General features: G+C 33.6%; 1 protein-coding gene and 1 pseudogene across 3 annotated transcripts in view; both read left to right on the top strand.

The window, feature by feature from the left end:
- The window catches only part of TBCK (TBC1 domain containing kinase), a 221,112-nt gene that overhangs the window by 85,942 nt on the left and 113,816 nt on the right, over nucleotides 1–21,354 (top strand). For all 3 annotated transcript variants that reach the window (XM_047855062.1, XM_047855063.1, XM_047855064.1), the window contains 8 exons: nucleotides 2,586–2,685; nucleotides 8,371–8,420; nucleotides 8,610–8,739; nucleotides 9,715–9,813; nucleotides 11,439–11,501; nucleotides 12,259–12,385; nucleotides 13,569–13,619; nucleotides 14,940–15,023. In XM_047855062.1, the coding sequence (XP_047711018.1) occupies nucleotides 2,586–2,685; nucleotides 8,371–8,420; nucleotides 8,610–8,739; nucleotides 9,715–9,813; nucleotides 11,439–11,501; nucleotides 12,259–12,385; nucleotides 13,569–13,619; nucleotides 14,940–15,023 (704 nt within the window). The remainder of the gene's footprint in view (nucleotides 1–2,585; nucleotides 2,686–8,370; nucleotides 8,421–8,609; nucleotides 8,740–9,714; nucleotides 9,814–11,438; nucleotides 11,502–12,258; nucleotides 12,386–13,568; nucleotides 13,620–14,939; nucleotides 15,024–21,354) is intronic.
- On the top strand, nucleotides 5,664–6,311 carry LOC125163409 (peptidyl-prolyl cis-trans isomerase D-like; annotated as a pseudogene).

The raw sequence follows: 21,354 nt of genomic DNA on the forward strand, positions 1-21,354 counted from the left end.
TTGTTAAAATGTCAATACCACCAAAGCTATCTACACATTCAATGCAATCCCAATCAAAATTGCACCAGCATTCTTCTCAAAGCTAGAACAAGCAATCCTAAAATTTGTATGCAACCATAAAAGACCCCGAATAGCCAAAGTAATTTTGAAGAAGACCAAAGCGGGAGGCATCACAATCCCAGACTTTAGCCTCTACCACAAAGCTGTTATCATCAAGACAGCATGGTATTGGCACAAAAAGAGACACATTGACCAACAGAATAGAATAGAAACCCCAGAATTAGACCCACAAACGTATGGCCAACTAATCTTTGACAAAGCAGGAAAGAATATCCAATGGAAAAAAGACAGTCTTTTTAACAAATGGTGCTGGGAAAACTGGACAGCAACATGCTGAAGGATGAAACTACACCACTTTCTTACAGCATTCACAAAATAAACTCAAAATGGATGAAGGACCTGAGTGTGAGACAGGAAACCATCAAAACCCTAGAGGAGATAACAGGAAGAAATCCCTCTGACCTCAGCGGCAGCAATTTCTTACTTGACACATCCCCAAAGGCAAGGGAATTAAAAGCAAAAATGAACTATTGGGACCTCATGAAGATAAAAAGCTTCTGCACAGCAAAGGAAACAGGCAACAAAACTAAAAGGCAACCAACGGAATGGGAAAAGATATTTGCAAATGACATATCGGATAAAGGGCTAGTATCCAAAACCTATAAAGAGCTCACCAAATTCCACACCCAAAAAACAAATAACCCAGTGAAGAAATGGACAGAAAACATGAATAGACACTTCTCTAAAGAAGACATCCGGATGGCCAACAGGCACAGGAAAAGATGCTCGTCATTCCTCATCAGGGAAATACAAATCAAAACCACACTCACCTCACGCCAGTCAGAGTGGCCAAAATGAACAAATCAGGAGACTATAGATGCTGGTGAGGATGTAGAGAAACAGGAACCCTCTTGCACTGTTGGTGGGAATGCAAACTGGTGCAGCCGCTCTGGAAAACAGTGTGGAGGTTCCTCAAAAAATTAAAAATAGACCTACCCTATGACCCAGCAGTAGCACTGCTAGGAATTTACCCAAGGGATACAGGAGTACTGATGCATAGGGGCACTTGTACCCCAATGTTTATAGCAGCACTCTCAACAATAGCCAAATTATGGAAAGAGCCTAAATGTCCATCAACTGATGAACGGATAAAGAAATTGTGGTTTATATACACAATGGAATACTATGTGGCAATAAGAAAGAATGAAATATGGCCTTTGTAGCAACGTGGATGGAACTGGAGAGTGTTATGCTAAGTGAAATAAGTCATACAGAGAAAGACAGATACCATATGTTTTCACTCATATGGGGACCTTGAGAAACTTAACAGAAGACCATGGGGCAGGGGAAGGAAAAAAAAATGTTAGAGAGGGAGGGAGCCAAAACATAAGAGACTCCTAAAAACTGAGAACAGAGGGTTGATGAGCAGTGGGAGGGAGGAGAGGGTGGGTGATGGGTATTGAGGAGGGCACCTGTTGGGATGAGCACTGGGTGTTGTATGCAAACCAATTTGACAATAAATTTCATATTTAAAAAAAATTATAAAAAAGAATGGTAATATTCAAGAGAGTTAATAAATATGAGTAACTTGTTTATTTCCAATTACATTTGTAAATGTAAATGTACTCTATGGCTTTGTTGCTTGTCCTAGAAATCAGCATGGTGCTAAATCACTGTTGAGAAAACTGTAGAACTGCATAATATCTTAGACGTCATCATATAAATTAGATTGAAAGTTAAATTAACAGTAGAACTCTAAGAACCAAAGTTGTTACTGTTCCATTGCTCTTTATATTTATTCATAAAGATGTGAACCTCAATCTCCTGAGTTTACACCAGTGCTTTAAATTTTAATTTTACATTTTGGGACTAGATTTGTTCATTGTAGGTAACAAGGAAAATCGCCTGCTGGTCATATTTTCTTCACATGTTAAATTTTTAGGTTATTTGAATAGATCACTGTTCTCTACTTTTTCTCCCTCTTAAACTGATTTTTAAGTCAGTTATATTTCTCACACATTGAATTAAGCAGAACACCAGAATATAAGATGATGGAAATTCCAAGTATATGTAAATTCTCAAAATTAATTCTCTGAAATCCTAAAAAAATTTTATGCATTTATTATTCACTATCCTTTTTCTCGATAATTTACTCTTGTGATGTTTCTTCTTTTATCATTTTTCACTCATATAAACTTCCTCAGTAGCACATATAAATAGTATCAAGAGAGTAATTTTAGCATTGAATCTGCATGAACGAAGAGGATAAATCCTACTCTTGTGTTCCTAAAATGCTTTATATTTGTATACTATATTCAGACCAAGTCAACTTATATTTAAAAAGAATTGTTGGGTGAAATTTCAACCAGCAATTACATATTTTTAATTAACCCATTAAGTCTAAAATTTGTTTATTTTTTTAATGAGGGATTGATGATTTAGAATAAATTTTATTTTGCAGAAGAAACAATAAATCAGATTTTGTGTGCTCATTAAGATAATGATCTTTTTTAATCTCCTTTCAGTTTTCTCTTTGAAGATGGTGAAAGCTTTGGGCAAGGTCGAGACAGAAGCTCACTGTTGGATGACACCACTGTGACGTTGTCGTTATGCCAGCTAAGGAATGTAAGAATGGTGTTTTGACAAATCTGCCTCAGATATTTTTTTAATGAAACCTTACACATGAACCCTTGAATGCCTCCCTAATCTCATAAAATATGTCAGAATTTCAAGGTATGTGCCCTGGAGTGACATTGTTGGGAAATAGGATCTATGCATCATCAGCTTTATGTATGTTGTCCGATCATTCACAAAAGTAGTTGTATCTGTTTATCTTTTTACCATCATTGAATAAGATTTCTCATTTTCCATATACATGATAACACATGGTATTATCAAATATTTAAAAAATTATTGCTCTAGGCGTGCCTGGGTGGCTCAGTTGATTAAGCATATGACTCTTGATTTCAGCTCAGGTCATGATCTCACAGTTCATGAGATTGAGCCCCACATCAGTCTCTGCACTGACAGAGACAGAGCCTGCTTGGGATTCCCTCTCTGTCCCACCCTCCCCCGCCACACATACACACCTCTCTCAAAGCAAACAAACATTTTTTTTTTAAATTGTTGTTCTAAAAGGTGTAGAATAGTAAATTTCTATAATACTAATTTTAATTCCCTGATTTTAATGCACTTATGAGTCTCTTCATATTTCTTAGCATCCTGCTTACCTCTTCTATACTACGTTACTAGTTCATATCTTTTGTCAATTTTTTTACTGAGTGATTTCTTATTGATTTGAGGACTTTGAAGTATATATTCCAAATATGGAGTTTTTGTTGGCTATATGTAGTGCATATATCTTCAAATCTGTGGCTCTTCCTTTACCTTTTGATGGTGTCCTTTATATGATATTCCTAGGTGTAGATTTTCTTTCGGTATTTATCCTGCCTGATGTTCTAAGTTTCCTGGATCTTTGTTATTTGATGTCTTTAATTTTGAAAACTTCTGTCATTATTATTTCAAATATTTCTTCTGTTTCTTTCTTTCTCCTTCTTCTGATGTTTCTATAACACCTAGGTTACATCTTTTGATTCTTTATTAGAATTTTTACCTCTATGCTTATATTACCCACCTGTTCTTACATGTTGTCCACTTTTTTCCATAGAGCCCTTAGCATATTAATCATAGTTATTTTAAATTTCTGGCCTGATAATTCCAAACTCTCTCCCATAGCTGAAGCTGGTTCTGAAGCTTGCTTTATTTCTTCAGAGTGTCTTTTTCACATTTTAGCATGCCCTGCAATTTTTTGTTGAAACCTTGACATAATTTTCCAGTAAAAGAAACTGTGGTATATAGGCGTTAGCTCAAGATGTCATGTTTATCTAGCTGTTTATTATTTGTGTAGCTTTTTTGTCAGAATCTAAAATTTCCTCAGCTACCCTTGTTCTTGTTCCACTTGGTGTCTTTGGGTTTCCCTAGAGACTTTTTAAAATGGGGTCTGAGGCCTTTTCTTTCAGCTGGAATTCCCTTTTACATAGGAGCTCTATTGACATGGAAGTAAAGAAGGGAAGGGAAGGGAAAGAGTTCTATAATCCTATGATTAGGTCTCAGCCTTTTAGTGAACCTGTGTCTCTGGCCATGACCTTCGCATACACTTCTCAGCTTCCTTCCTTACCCTATTAGGAGAGACAAGATGGCTAAAGGGAGTTAGAATTGGGTATTCTTCCCCACATCAATGACTGGAGATGGCTAAAGTTGGATATACCCAACGACCACAGTTTTTTCTTTACTTGAATATAGCAGGGTCTCCTCTAGTCTGGCTCCCTGTTAATCAGGTGCCCAAGTCTTTGTCCCATTGTGCTCTAAAACCCCAGGCCACAATTATCAATACACTTTATTGATAGCTTATAACTTTTCTCTCTAAGCCCAGCTTTGGGTCTATCACTGCATTTTTCTTACATTTTTAGGCTTTTCCTGTCATTTAGTATTTTAGAAATTATATAGTAGGAGAGAATTAGAATCTCTTATTTTCCATGATGCAAGGAATAGAAAATTTAAATATATAATTACTACTACTTGATACACTAAACTTATCATCTCTTTAAAGAAGAATGTATATAGTGAGTTAAGTAAATAGCAGTACAAAGCAACAAACAATAAACTACATCCAAATGTATGTTTTCAACTGACTTGATTTTACTCTTAATTTGTTTATTTTTTTAAGGTTTTTATTTAAATTCTAGTTTGTTAACATATCTGTAATACTGGTTTCAAGACTGGAATTTCATGATTCATCACTTACATATAATGCCCAGTGCTCGTCATCACAAGTGCTTCCTTAATGCCCATCACCCATCTAGCCCATCTCCCCACCCACCTCACTCCACCAACCCTGTTTGTTCTCTGTCATTAAAAGTCTCTTATGGTTTGCTTCTCTCTTTCTTTTTTTTTCCCCTTCCCACATGTTCTTCTGCTTTGTTTCTTAAATTCTACATATGAATGAAATCATATGGTATTTGTCTTTCTCTGATGGACTTAATTTCACTAAGCATAATGCACTCTAGCTGCATCCAGGCATTGCAAATGGCGAGATTTCATTCTTTTTAATGGTTGAGTAATATTCCATTGTATATATTGTTTCTTTAATTTAAATATAACTCAAAGTAGGGGCACCTGGATGGCTCAGTCTGACTTCGGCTCAGATCATGATCTCACAGTTTGTGAGTTCAAGCCCCACATCGGGCTCTGTGCTGACATCTCCGAGCCTGAAGCCTGCTTCGGATTCTGTCTCCCTTGCTCTCTGCCCCTCCCTGACTCATGCTCTGTCTCTCTCTCAAAAAATAAATAAACATTAAAAAAAGTTTTTAAAAAGATTTAAATATAACCCAAACTATGTAAACATAAGTTAAATGAATACAAGATTTCAATTTTACTTTCTCAATTGCCTTATATTTCCACTTTTGAAATTTAAAATACTTTTTCTCTGTAATTATTAATCAAAACAAGAGAGAGAGGGAGAGAGAGAAAGTTATTTTTGGGTTGAGCTTCCAGGTGTCCACAAGGTTCTCTGAGTTCTCTCCCAAGTGTATATGCAATTCAAAATGTCACACCCATCCCCCAAAACTAAGCCCTCCAACCCCCAGCAACCCCTGAGTCTTCTTTGACGTGGACATCGGAGGGCAGTGAGTTGGTTGAATTGTCTTAGAATTGTTTGCAGATGTTGTACCCAAAACTGTAGAAAATTTCTGTGTATTGTGTAGACGAGAAAAAGGCATTGGACTCACCACCGGAAACCTCTCCATTTCAAGGATGCCCTTTTCATCGAATTATTAAGAAATTTATGATTCAGGGTAGAGACTTCTCAAGACAAAATGGGACAGGTGGAGAAAATATTGATGGGACAGGTGGAGGATGAAAATTTCTCTTACAAGCTTAACCAGGAAGGTTTATTGAGCATGGCAAATGTGGGCTGTGATACAAATGGTTCTCAGTTCTTATCACAACAGATCCCACTCCTCATTTGGAAGGAAACATGTGGTATTTGGTCAAGTAATTAAAGAAATGGGTGTGGCAAGGATACTGGAAAATGTAGAAGTGAAAGGTAAAAAACCTGCCAAATTGTGTGTTACTACAGAATGTGGGGAATTGAAGGAGGGGAATGATTGGGACGTATTCCCAATAGATGTTCTGGTGACAGTCATCCAGATTTCCCTGAGTATGCCGATAGAGACTTAAAAGATATAGATAAAATTTTACTAATAACAGAAAACTTAAAAAAATATATTATAAATACTTTTTTCAAATCCCAGAACTGGGAGATGGCCACTAAGAAAACACAAAAGTTTTAAGATATGTGAAACGTTCATGGCTGTTACTAAGAAAGCAGACAGATCGAAGCTGCAACCTATAGCTTTAAATTGCATGCCCAACATTGGTGCTTATAAACTGAAGATGTCAAATTGGCAGGGATCAATTGACAATTACTTGGAAGCTCTTGAACTAGACCCATCAAATACTAAAGCATTGTACTGTAGAACTCAAGGATGACAAGGATTAAAAGAATACCATCAAGCATTGGCTGAACTTAAGAAAGCTCAGGAGACAGCACCAGAAGATAAAGTCATCCAGGCAGAATTGCTGAAAGTCAGACAAGATAAAGGCACAGAAAGATAAAGAGAAGACAGCATAGGGGCACCTAGGTGGCTCAGTTGGTTGACTGTCTGACGTCAGCTCAGGTCATGATCTCTCCGTTTGTGAGTTTGAGCCCCAGGTCAGGCTCTGCACTGACATCTCAGAGCTGGAGCCTGCTTCGGATTCGGTGTCTCTCTTTCTGCCTCTGTCCTTCCCCACTTGTGCTCTCTCTATCAAAAGTAAATAAATAAACATTAAAATTAAAAAAAAAAAAGACAGCATATGCAAAAATGTTTGCCTAATAGTAAATTGTTTTACTTAAATATGCACTGATTGTATAAAGTCAATAAAAAAAATGTAAAGGTTTTTGTCACATCTCTGATGTGTTTCTTTGATACTTCCATTTCCCATTGTTCACAGTTTAGGGATACTGAAAAGGGTTCACTCCAAATAAAATAGTGTTACAAAAAAAGTTATTTATGTTTCTGATTTTTAAAATAATATGGAGACCAAATAACAATTTTTACCTTAGACTTTTCTGTATTTTTCTCTTAAGTACAAATTTTTGGTACCAAAAAAAGCAGAAGAGACACTTAAAATCTATGATTCTTAGGACAGTATAATCCAAACTTTAAAACAATGTGCATATTAATAATGCAGCAAAATTTGGGAAAATCTTATTCTTCTACTTAGTATCAAAATCCGTGAAAGAGATACCTAAAATTTAGAGGCAAAATGGGATAAAATCTATGGCACATCAGAACTGAGAGAAAAGCCAGGCATAAATTCCTTGTTTGCCAGGTTCTTAGTTGTGGGTAAAAGATTTTTCTTTGGCTTTAAAAAATTCTGAGAATAACTCACATGGGTGAGTGCACAATAACTCTTATCAATGGAAGATCAATGCTGCCTACACACAGAGCTTGAACTTCTGTGTCAGTCCCCACAGGAACAGGTACTCGGCCCTCAAGTTGGACATTGGACTGAAGAACAGAGCAGCAGGCAAGACAGCATTAACTTTAATCACCCTACTTAGGATGTGTCTAAGATTTTACTTTACTACTGCCTGCCTTCTTATGTTTTTAAAGAATATCTATAATCCTGGCAATATTATTATTTGGAATAACAGTTATTATAATAAGTTTGTGAAAAAAATAAGAAAATTGAATTTTGCCAGTTGATTTACCAGCTATTTGAATCATGCACATTCAAAGTATGATGTAAGAAATTCTCTTGAATCCTTTTTATTAGCACCTTTTGTCTTAGTTTGTGTCAGTGTCAAAGCAAAAATAAATCTGACTTCAGTTTTAAATTAAGGGGTATGTGTTAAAAGGTACCTTTTTTTTACATAATATTCATATGATTTAAAAATGTCTGCATTTACTCAGTTTTATACTAATGTTAGTAATTCTGCATTGTGTTTGGAAAACTGTCATAATCAGTGTCTAACATTTATAAGAAATTCCCAAGGTAAAAAAATCAAAAAGAATATTCTTCACAGCTAAACTCACTGGAGGCTTGGTATAGTTGCATGTTTATGATAGGAATGAATTTTAGATTCTGTTTTATAGTTTTTTGGTATCTTCATAAATATCTAACTTTTACATATTTTTTAAAAATAAAGAATAGTGTTTCTGTCTCAGATCTTAAATACCATAAATATTTTCTCTTTAAATTCAGAGATTAAAAGATGTTGGTGGAGAAGCATTTTACCCACTACTTGAAGATGAGTGAGTATATATATATATATATTTTCTTTTACCATTATTTTTCTTTTCTGTTTATATTAAATTGATAAGAAGCTTGCACATTTTCTTTGAAAATTATTTCCTAAATAGAGTACAAAAATGTGGTGTTTTGTTTTTTTTTTTAATTTTGTAACTTTGGTCAGTTTTTCTGCTTTTGTTTCTCTTTTATAGCCAGTCTAATTTACCTCATTCAAACAGCAATAATGAGTTGTCTGCAGCTGCCACTCTCCCTTTAATCATCAGAGAGAGGGACACAGAGTACCAACTAAACAGAATCATTCTCTTTGACAGGCTGCTAAAGGTAGGGATTCAAAAGTGTAAAGAGCCCATATACAATCTTTATTTTTTATTTCATTAATAATTCTTAGGGAATCTCAAGGTCATGAGAACACTAATTTTTATGACCTATCTATATGCTTAACTTTAATACTAAAAATGACTCATGTTCATAGCAAATAAAATTAAAAAGTAAAACAAGATGAAGGCATCTATGCAAAACCATAGACAAAAGATTAATTATTATCCTTGCTATTTAAAGAACACTTAAAAATAAACAGGAAAAAGGACGATCATTGGAACAGAGAAATGGGTAAAAAAACATAGTAGAAATACAACTAGTCAATAAGTCTATTCAAAATATGTATCCTCACCAGGAATGAAAAAATATAGACCTTTATTTTTCATATTGAATTATCAAAGTGAGCAAATGTATATTGAGATTGGAACTCTCATTCTTTTGGAGTGTTAAGTTGGTTGAAACATTCTATAAATCTATTTTAAATTATGTATTAAGAGCCTCAATAACATCCATACCCCGTGTCCTATTAATTCTCTTCTAGAAATGCCTCCTAAAGCACAAATTTATAAAGACACATTTATATGTAAGCTTATAGAAATAACCTTAGTAATAACTTTTATTTATTGAATACTTTCTGTATCACTTGATATTTTACAAAGTGCCTTATGCGTTATTTAACCCATATGAGACTGGTAATATTATTCTCCATAAGAGTCATTCATAATTCTTCCAGAGCACAAAACAGAGAGGAATGATTAAAAACAGGAGATTCAGCTCCTCTCTTTGACTGTATTATATAAGGTCTACAGAGGATAGGGAACTATTCCATTACTAACTTATATGTATTATTAATACCAGGCAAAATAATTTCAGATACTTGGAAATTTATTTCAGGTCACTTTTAACTCTGTCATTGTTTAGATTAAAAGATGGCACTTGGCTACTTGAGATTTTTTTCATATCTTTTTTTATCTATAGGCTTATCCATATAAAAAAAATCAAATCTGGAAGGAAGCACGAGTTGACATTCCTCCTCTTATGAGAGGTTTAACATGGGCTGCTCTTCTGGGAGTTGAGGTAAGAAAGAAAAGAGGTTAGAGGTTGATTAATAATATTAAGAAAGAAGGAAGAAGGAAAGTGCTTTCTGAATAACTATTTTCCATGTTGTTAAAAAATTACATAGTAAAATTTGAGTATTAAGATTATTTGACAATTTTTAGTGAAAGGAATAGAGGAAAAGAATAGACTAGATAGACTAGAAAAATATGATTGAAGTCTTGTTAGATTTATGCTATTTAATATTTCATTTAATAGAGGTCAAATCAGAATATTTAAAATATATGTCAGTTATATTGTTCTTTTGAATATGTTCATTTACAAATAGGATTGCCTATTTATAGGTAGTTCTAAGATGGGAGAAATCTTCCACTCCAATTTGAACCTTGTCAAAAATCATTAATATAATTTTTAGTGCCTTTTTAGTACATGCTGCCGAGAGAAATAGCTACTTTGTCTTCTATAATACCTTATCTGTGGCAGTGAGAAAAAGAGAGGTGTCACATTATTAGGGTGACTTATGGTACTAATAGAGACTTTGTTGACAGTAGTCTTGATAATGGGCCAAATCATTGCCAATTTTTTTCATTTCCTGTCAATTTCTTTGTCATCCTGCTTTCCTAGATTCTGTTAAAGATATCTTATGGATATCCATCACCTATTTTTTGGTGTGTGAGTTCTCCCAAGTATATTTAAGCCTTTTAACTCTCCATTAAAAGAATTATTTTCTTCATTCCTGATTTTTTTTTTGGTGAAAGTCTATAAATATCTTTGAGTTTAGTTCATTGTTTTATGAGAATACCTATTTTTCCATACCATATGATAATAATTTGAACTGTAGAACCATATAATGCTAAAGTTCAAGATGACTTCCAAGGTCAGGTTGTCCAAATATCTCATAAAATAGATGTGCCAGAGATGTTGACATATCCTATAATATCAGAGTTTGAACCCCAAATTCCTAGCTCTTTTCTACCATTATAGTAAACCAGAGAATTAAGAAGAATCGTTCTATATTTGGTTGTGTAGAACATGACCAAAATTTAAAGTGGTTTATTCAGTTATTCCTTCTGTAGTGGTATAAATGGAAAATGCAAATGATCTCTTTAATCCCTTAATGATTCCATTAGGGATTCCACATGGTATTTCATTCTTTATCCCAAATCTTTTCCTCCTAGTGCTGAACTCCTTCAAACAGTTTTATTTTATTTTTGCTTTTATTTTCAACTTTAACAGGAAAATTTCTCAAGGGATGACTGCCCCCCCCTTTTTTCTTTTTAATTTCTTCATGAAACTTACTATGTTTGAGATAACAATGAATAGAGCATTAAGGCTGTGCTGTGCTGTGTTGTGGAGACTGGAAGAAGAGCTAAGCATACTCATTAGCTGAGTGACTCAACATATTTGTCATCTTGTGTGTATAATTCAAATGTCTGCCTAAGCAAAATGGCATATTATCATGGACGTTCATCACAGAATGTCACAGATGTAGAGAATTTTTCTAAAATGATGCTTTGGGTTTGAATGTGCATATCTATAATTGGGTGTGTTTTCAAAGATAGATGTTTATAAAAACTATATTTTGCCTAAGTTAATAATTTATTAAGGATGTGATGAATTAATATATCTTCTCTTATTTTTTGCAGGGGGCTATCCATGCCAAATACGATGCAATTGATAAAGACACTCCAATTCCTACAGATAGACAAGTATGATTTAGATTTTCTTAAACAACCTAAGATAATTCTGCCAAATCTTTAACTTTTAGAAGACAGGAGGAATTTTCTTGAGTAGGAATAATCAGCAGCCACTATATGCATATGGTGGTAGAGTAAGCATAGTTCTTACTAATTATAATTTATTGAGTTAGAACTGTTCCTTAAAAGAGTTTAAGTAACTTTTCCTAATAATTGTTATTTATTTATTTATAATTTTTTTTTTAAGTTTTAGAGAGAGAAAGCACAAGCAGGGGAAAGAGGCAGAGGAACAGAAAGAGAGAGAGAGAGAGAGAGAGAGAGAGAGAGAGAGAGAGAGAGACAATCTTAAGCAGGTTTAATGCTCAGTGCAGAGGCCAATGCAGGTCTCAAACCCATGACCCTGGGATCATGACCTGAGCCAAAATCAAGAGTCAGATGCTTAACTGACTGAGCCACCTAGGGGCCCCAATAATTTTACTCTTTTATCTGAAGAAATTGCCCTTTATTTAGACCAGCTTATAAAGGAAGGTTTTTTGAAAACTATATTAATACATACCTTTTCAATAGAAATGATCTGCTTTTTTGTTTAAGTATAAACACAACTGTTTTGGTGTTTCCAGAGGACTAATATAAAATTTAAAAACTTCAGAAACCAGGATTATGTAGGTGGTCTGTTTTGAAATTCAAGATGCACTCTTCCTTTTTGTTATCTTGGGTTTATTGCAAATCACTTTATTACAATTCCACCTTATTGTTTTTGCTATTTTAGATTGAAGTGGATATTCCTCGTTGTCATCAGTACGATGAACTGCTGTCATCACCAGAAGGTCATGCAAAATTTAGGCGTGTATTAAAAGCCTGGGTCGTGTCTCATCCTGATCTTGTGTATTGGCAAGGTAACTTTTTTCTCCCAATTACTAAGACTCTTTTTGAAGTATTAGGAGCATGTTGAATAACTGACAATTTAAAAAATTAAAATATCAAAGTATCCTTGGCTTTGAAGAAAGTTGATACTGAAGCTATGATCTATTTTTTGAGAGAATTTTTTGTTAAACTTTGTCTAAATGCCTACTAGATATTATTTAAATGCAAGATATTTAATGAAACAATTTGCCATAATGTTGATTAGGAGAGTAGGAACAATATTTTGTGCTATTGGGATCTTTGGGGATACTTTTCTTAATGCTTATACAAATCATGAAATAATATTATACTATAAATAATTTGGAGCTAGTTGATATTCTTGGCATTTAATGATTTACAACTTTGGTTATCATGGTTATTAGATATTAGGGAACAGGATGTCATCCTAAACTGCTCATTTAATTTATCTCTCCTGTTTTAAATAACCTTAATATTCCATATCCTTGATTTTTAGCTTTTCTCATTATTATTTTTGTAGCCATTGATAAATTCATGAATCAGACACCCATTCTTCCTTCCCAGTTCTATTTTTTAAGTTGTTATGAACAGTAGTTTTTATATTTTATATCTCAATTTCTGACTAAACTTAAAATGAAGCTATTATTTTTCCTAGCCCTGTCCATTTTAGAGTTCCAGATCTTCCTAACAATTATAGACTTATGTACCTTCCTTCAGCATGACAACATATGAACAGCAGTATTATCAATAAAAGAAATATGTAATATGTTTGTATTTTACTTCACAATTTTTAAAAGAATTCTTTTCATCATCCCAGAGAAACTTGTAGGACAAATCTCCATCTTCAAGATAAGGAAATATGCTTGGAGATATTAAGTGATTGCCAAGATCACACAGGGTCAGAAATGGGACTGTATTCTAAACCTCCTATCAATTTTACATTTTTCTATCACTGTGTGTCTCTCTCTAACTAATAATATTGATAATAATAGCTGATTTGTATTGGGCATTTACTATGTACCAGTCATTATCAGTTACTCCTCATAGTACCCCATGATGTAATCTGTTTCTGGATGGATAATACTTATAATGCTTAATCTACATAGCAGTAATTCAGGGAGCTGAATAAGGTATGTACATATGCACTTATACTGATTTATGTTTATTGAATTCTTTCCCCCAACCCCTTCCTATCAGGTCTTGATTCGCTTTGTGCTCCATTCCTATATTTAAATTTTAATAATGAAGGTAAGCCTATTTATCATTTAAACAATCATTATACGTATTATTCTAAAATATTTTATTCATACAGGAAAGGTTTTTGTTTTTGTTATAAGGTTTTTGCTCTCTTTACCTGGTAGATACTGTAAATTTCTGACATAATCTGCTAGACTCACTTTAGAGGATGTAAAGGATTAATTTATTACTAGAGTTTTAGTTGTGACCAGGCAGTGACTAGAAATTTAGGGAGAATCTGATTATGAATTCATCTTCTTTGGTGACCACTTAATGAAACTTTGGAGAAAACCTTGACTTCTTTGGAGATTAGCTTTAGTCTATATATACTTTCTAAACAGTTTGTAAAGAAATCAGTAGTGCTTTTGTATCTCCAAAGCTGATCATTTCAGTCATTCCTTGATGAAGACTTATCCTTCCTCTTGAACCCATACAGTACTTTGTATTTCTGAAAATTTATCTTGTGTAAGTTTTGTATTTTAGTAATTTAAACAGTAATATAGTAACCCTTTCTTTGGTTCGCAGCTTTTTTAAATGGTAGGTTTTTTTTTTTAATTTCCTGCCCCCCTCTTATAATGCCTCTTTTATAGTAGGATTCTCAAAAAATATATGTTAAATTTAATTGATTCTAATCCCCAACAATATCACATTCAGAGACCATTACCCTATAGAATATGAATCTCTAGAAGTCTCAATCTCAGAATCTCCCATCTTCTCAAATTCTATTTCATATGAGAATTTATAAAGATTTCAGGAATAGAGATAGCACAATCCCAGAAAACTAAAATTTCACTATTAAAATAATTTTTAAAGTACACTGCTCTTCGAAATCAATATTCATTAATCTAGACCAGAGATTTTGCTATGTTTAGTTAAGCAAAGTCTAGTATCACATGCATCGATCCTAGAATAAGAGATCTGTGTTTGAAAGAATAATTTATGACTAGAGTTCCTAAATCCAAAGTTCTCAGACTCTTTTGTTTGTATCCAGAAAAATAAAGGATCTTAAAGTTGGTATAGCTCATTAATAATGATCATTTTTAGAATTTTTTTATATTATAAAGTTCTAAGTAATAAAAGTTTTTATTATTGTGGGATGATTGCCACACTAGTTTGAAATTGAAATTTAGTAGGGTGGTTATCTTTTGTTGTCCAAAATGTTTTCTTTATTTTTAAAGGATAGAGGGTTTCCCCCACCCTTAATTTTGTGTTCCCATCAATTGTTAACATGACTCTTGTTTAGTAGTAAATTCAAGGATTATGTGCGGAGTAACTGCTCATCATTTGCTTCATTAACTAATTTACCATATATCTTTGCCTATTCTTTCTTAGCCTTGGCTTATGCATGTATGTCTGCTTTTATTCCCAAATACCTGTATAACTTTTTCTTGAAAGACAACTCGCATGTAATACAAGGTAAGCAAATGTCTTTCCTTGTTTTTTTACAGAGAAAATACTTACGTCAAAGGATCAATACTCAATTAAATTTATGAATGTGACCCAATAAAATATGATGATAATCTATCGCTAAAACCCATTAAGAGACCATTAGGTTTAGTCTTTCTACCAAATCCATAAAGAATTACAATATTGTTCTAATGACTACTGTAACCAAAGACAAGTATGTTTTATAGAAAGGAAGGTGCTTTTTGCTTTTAGATTAGTTAGTAAAGCCATGTAACTTCAAGAGTCATGTAATGTCAACTTCTGAGAATTAATGATGTATTGTAAGAGTGTATCTTTTATTAATTGAGATGTGTTCCATACTTATCTATAGTTTCCTTATTACCTTTATCAGTGATATTTATTATAGAATTGTCAGTATACTCTTTAAGATTCCAGCAATACCAAAATGAGTGGATTTAATAACACCTTGAATTATACTAAGAGATTTCAGACGCTATACAATGCAAATAATTTGTCAAATTGTGACCAAAACAAACTGAAAAGATTAAAGGTAGAAAATATGTAGGTGAGTATTTGTATATCACAAAACGTGATTTCTTAATCTTCAATTAAGTATAAGTAAGAAATAATGCTGTTATTTTTTTAAATTAACATGAACCCATAATATTAATTGGTCTCTCATATAGAAGGGCCTGGAAATAATACTTTTCCAAATATTTCAGGCTTCTATTAAAGCATAGTGCATAGCTAGATGCCTGTACTTTAAGAAAGATAAAGGTATTTGGAGAAACATCAAAAAAGCAATTAAAACAGAACTTATCAAATGCATTGGTTAGCTCTCAGAGGACCATATTAGAAAGCTTCTATCACATTGGGTTTTCTTTTGGTTCTGTATAGCTTCCTGTTTCAAAATACAGAAATGATTTAACTCTAAAAAGTTTCATTTTTCTAGCAACTATTTCATAATACAGGTGAATGGATGTGTTTTATATTGATAATGAATTTCCAGCTTGAAAAAGATGTGTTTTTATACTTTGACTGTAGACTTCTTTAATACATTCTAAAAAGGCTTATACAAATAAATAAGATCTTGTTTCATATATAAAGATAAAGAGAAACCATAGTGTACACAACATGAATTTGGAGGAACTAGTCAGAAAGGCCCCCAAATATCCTTAGTTTGTTAGATTAATCAGTAATGTATTTTAACATTTAATACTGTAATGAAAAGACTATACAATTATTTAAGGTTTATTTTTGTAAGTGTTAATTTTCTGTTATAATTTCTATAAATTTGTGTTTGAAATCTTGAATTGGTAACTAATTTTAAAGCTTTTCAAAGCTATGATAAATGTTCTTTAATATTATGTAAATGTTTCATGTATATTTTCCCAGGAAACAACAGTCAAGGTGTTTATTTGTTCATTTTTTGTATTGACCATATATGTTACATAAGAAAGAAGCAGTCTCAATTAATTTAGTGTTCCAATAATTAATTGTTCTGCACTGACTCTGCCAGGCACTACTAAAGGAATAGAAGTTCTTAGAGTTAGTAACATTCAGTCCTTTTCCAAGGGATTTCATAGCCCAATATAGGAAATAAATGTGAAAATAACTACTTATAAGAATGAAATGAATGTACATACTACTATATTAGCACAGAGGTTGAAGTTGGGGAGGTTATTTTATGGTATGTTTATTTTTTTAAACTGTCTTCTTTTTAGTGGCAAAAAGAAGAGATAGCATGTCTAGAAAGGTTTCATTAAAGAGGGATATTTATGTATGAATTTGAAATCTGAGTAGAAGCTTGCTTGGTGAAAAGGGATATAGATATTCTTTAATTTTTTTAATACTTTTTTTTTTTTGAGAGAGAGAGAGAGAAGGAGGGAGGGAGGGAGGGAAGGAGGGAGAGGGAGCATGTGAGCGTGAGTGGGGGAGAGGCAGAGAGAGGCACACACAGAATCTGAAGCAGGCTCCAGGCTCTGAGCTGTCAGCACAGAGCTGACGCGGGGCTTGAACCCACAAGCTGAGAGATCATGACCTGAGCCAAAGTTGGATGCTTAACTGAGCCACCTAGGCAGCCCGGGAGAAAGATATTCTTAAGACAGAGAACATGTAAGAGAACTGCAGTAAAAAGTTCCAAAATGGGTTGAAAAAACAGTGAGTAGTAGAATGCCTGAATTCCAAAAGAGAGCTAAAGAAGGAGCTGAAACAGTATACTGATTATTGGTTACTAAATTTTATGGAAGAAAAATGCTTTATTTTTCTTCCAAATGTTTATTTTAGGCTTGGAATTAGAAATATTCAGCTCTCATTTTAGTGTTTTCCTTCTTGGTTTGTCCTCTCCTCCCCTTTTGTTAGATGGTATTTTAAGCTTTAAATTTCAAATTAACATTGATTTTTGATTGGCATAAGTAACACATGAACACTTTTTTCCCCACAAGTTTTGGAAAAGCCTTAGATCATATAAAGCCAATCAATTCAATAGCTAATTGTAGAATTGCATATTCATTTAGTCATTTTATTGCCTCTATAGAAACCAGAAGTTTCTATATTCAATAGCAACTTTAAATGTTATTTGGAAAAAAATATTTGTTTCTATAATTATATACTAATAGAACTTGAAATATTTTTATTTAAAAATTTCTAACAAAATATAGTATTTACATACTCATCACAGTCTAAAATGCTTTGTCTCGGGGCGCCTGGGTGGCGCAGTCGGTTGAGCGTCCGACTTCAGCCAGGTCACGATCTCGCGCTCCGTGAGTTCGAGCCCCGCATCGGGCTCTGGGCTGATGGCTCGGAGCCTGGAGCCTGTTTCCGATTCTGTGTCTCCCTCTCTCTCTGCCCCTCCCCCATTCATGCTCTGTCTCTCTCTGTCCCAAAAATAAATAAACTTTGAAAAAAAAAAAATTTAAATGCTTTGTCTCTTAAAGAAGAGAGAAAAGTTATCTAGTCAAGACATCCTGTTTTCCTTAATTGTATACCATATGATGTGTCCTATAACGTGTTACCTCTAGACATTTTTAAAAAGGTTAAAAATTTAATTACTTCTAGCCTAATGGGACATACTTTTTTTTGGCACTATCAGATTATCCGCAGTGGTGTTACTATTGAGTTATAAAGTATCAACACAGGATTTTAAAAATAAAATACTGGTTAAACAACTCAGGGTTGGACCTCTAACTAAAGATTACTAAAATTTCTCTTAGATTCAGAACCTTAGAGTACCAGTTGGATTGAAAAAGGTGGAGGGATCTGAAAGGGATAGATTGGTTTGAGTTTCAGAGATATTGGAAAACAGGCTTATAACTCACTGGAAAGACATAATTTAGGCTATTGAAGAGAAAAAAAAGGCAGCTTGAGTCCAGTGAAGAGAGGCAGCCATTTAATCATTAAGAATGGGAACTCATCCTTTGTGGAAAACCTAACTATACTTTAATGTCATTTTGCATTTAAGAAGGGAATAACCCAGAAAACTGGCCTATAAACTTTTAAACTGTTCTTTGAAGTTATCCTGCTCTGTGTTGTTCACCAAAACAGCCATTGGAATTTTGCCACGATGTTAAACATTCTTGTACTGTTTATAAAACTAAGGCATATTCATACTTGGACCAGTTGGAAGATGTGGTTCCTACACATCAGAAAGGGAAAGGAATACAGAAATGCCATATAAACTTAGGAAATAAAACTGGGTGAAAATTTCCCCAGTATTCTGTTTACCTGTAAGATGTTTCTAAATCCTTTTGGGGGAAAGGATGTTATCTTCTTCTCTGTAATGTCTAACATTTAAAGTAGTGCAACACATAGCCACAGTGGCTATATAACTAAATTGGATATTTTTCATAGTTAAAAGGTACACTAAACTGCACCAGACACTGAGCCTAAGGCAGCAACTGGGACTCTCCCACGTAAACTTCGATGTATGGTCACACTGCACATAGACATTCAATAAGTTTTGGGGGAGAGAAGGAGGAAGGAAGATAGACTAAAGTCTGTTATGGTCTAAAAACAGGAGTATAATATAAATCTCCTTATATGTAACTACAGTATAAGTGTTATGCATTTAGGAAAATGGTGCATTTCTTATTTTGGGTTGAATGTACATCTTTGTCGTGGATGGCTTTAATGATAGGATATCGGGAGATAGTAGAAAATACATTGAGTATACAGCCTTGCCATTTTCAAGAGTGTCTTGCATCATGTGAGTAAAGACATTTTTTTTCTGAGACTGAAAATATTCTACCTTTACTAGAAATATGAAAACCATTAAGTGAGTTTGTAGATTTAGCAGAGCAGGGTACGTATGCAAAAAATAGCTGACAAATGTAGCCCTAAAAATTATCTTTCTCTTTTTTTTAACCCACCTCTTCCTTTATACACATAAAGGTTGATACTTGTTCTTGTGACTTTACGCAGTAAGCCAAATTTTACAAGTAGCAAACTTTGTAATGGGAGATCATCTAATTTGAGTTCATTGGCAGTGAAATAACTTTGACTTCTTTTGAGTGCTGTGAGTCAGAATGTCACCAGATAAATTCATTTGGGCACATTTTAGTTGACAAGAGTTTTATGACTCTTTGCAAATTTATCTATACTTAACCATCTTCAAGGTAAAACGAGCAGTGAAAATAACAAATAGTTACAGAACTGAGAATGTCGTTTTTGATAGGTGAGCAGAGGAAATCTTTTGCTTTAAATCTATCCCCTATCATCCTTCTTCTTTCCTTACCCTGGCTAAGAGAATGAAAGAAGAAAGACTAGTCAGAAAGGAAAAAATAAGGATATCCATGTGTGGAAACTTTCTGAAATTTCATCCTGTATCCATTTTATGAAATTGTTTTTGAAAACAAACATGACTTATTTTAAACAGCTGCACAAAAATATGATACAGTCATATGAAATCCTTACACTGTCATTTAAAAGTATGTAATAAATTAGGCTGTTTTAAAGGAGAGGTATAAGAATTTGTAATTTGGAGGGATTAAAAGGGAAAAGAATTTTATTTAATATGTCATTGCAAAAAATAAAAGGTATAAAGTTTCATTAAAACACAAAAAAAATTTATTAGACATGATTTGGGGCAGGAGTGCAACATGAATCTTCACTTGAAGTTTAAGGGGAATTTGTGTAAATATTTTGATTTTCATGTTAAAGAATAACATTTACCCTTACATACATCACCTATTAGTTAGGAAACACTATTTAGGGGGGTTATATTATGGCTCTAGATGTATATCTTCATTATTAGAAATCACAATTAGAATGTTTATGAACATTATAAGAGTCAGCAGTAATATCCTTGAAATTCTTTGTTTTATTTTGACTACTGGTCTGTTTTTCTGTACTACCCTTCAATTCTCTGAGGTTGATTTCTAAATCAAAGGACATATGCACTTCAGATTTTTTTTAAATTACTTGGGAACTTTTAAGTGCATTTTTTTTTTTTTGAGAGAGAGACAAAGAGAGACAGAGCACAGGTGGGGGAGGTACAGAGGGAGAAGGAGACATAGAATCCGAAGCAGGCTCCAGGCTCTGAGCTGTCAGCACAGAGCCCGACACAGGGCTCAAGCCCACAAATTGTGAGATCATGACCTGAGCCGCAGTCGGACACCCAACCGACTGAGCCACCCAAGCGCCCCTTAAGTGCATTTTTTAAAAAACTTGAAATATCACATAGTGCTGACTTCATCAGTTCTATCATATCCCACCTTTAAAGAAATTTTTCTAAATGTAACAAACCATAGTATATCTCGTTCCAAAGCTTGTCCCGAGCAACCAGTTTGTGCCAACCTTATGACTTCTGTTTCTATATGAGATAATACATAGTACATAATAATATATAAACATGTATACATATTTATTTGTATGTATTTTGTAAAAAAATACATATATATTTGTATTTTATACATATATATGCAGTTGTAACACATATCATAAATCCAGCTATTGGTATTTGGCAGAATGCAAGGAATATGTTTTCATGATGGATTAGGTTTCTTCAGCTGATTCTTAATTAACCATGTAATACCACATAATAATTATCTTTTATCAGGTTCAGATAAGAATGATATTTAATAAACTGGAGCATATCTATGGAGAATTTCTTGAGGCACAGTTTTTCTGGTTTAAAATGAAATGTGCTTGGGGCATCTGGGTGGCTCGGTCGATTAAGCATCTGACTTTGGCTCAGGTCATGATCTCACAGTTCATAGGTTCAAGCCCTGTGTTGGGCTCTATGCTGACAGCTGGGAGCCTGAAGCCTGCTTCAGATTCTCTCTCTCTCTGCCCCTCCCCCACTCATATTCCATCTCTCTTTCTCAAAAATAAACATTAAAAA

The sequence above is a fragment of the Prionailurus viverrinus genome, chromosome B1, assembly GCF_022837055.1.
Source record: "Prionailurus viverrinus isolate Anna chromosome B1, UM_Priviv_1.0, whole genome shotgun sequence".
NCBI lineage: Eukaryota > Metazoa > Chordata > Mammalia > Carnivora > Felidae > Prionailurus > Prionailurus viverrinus.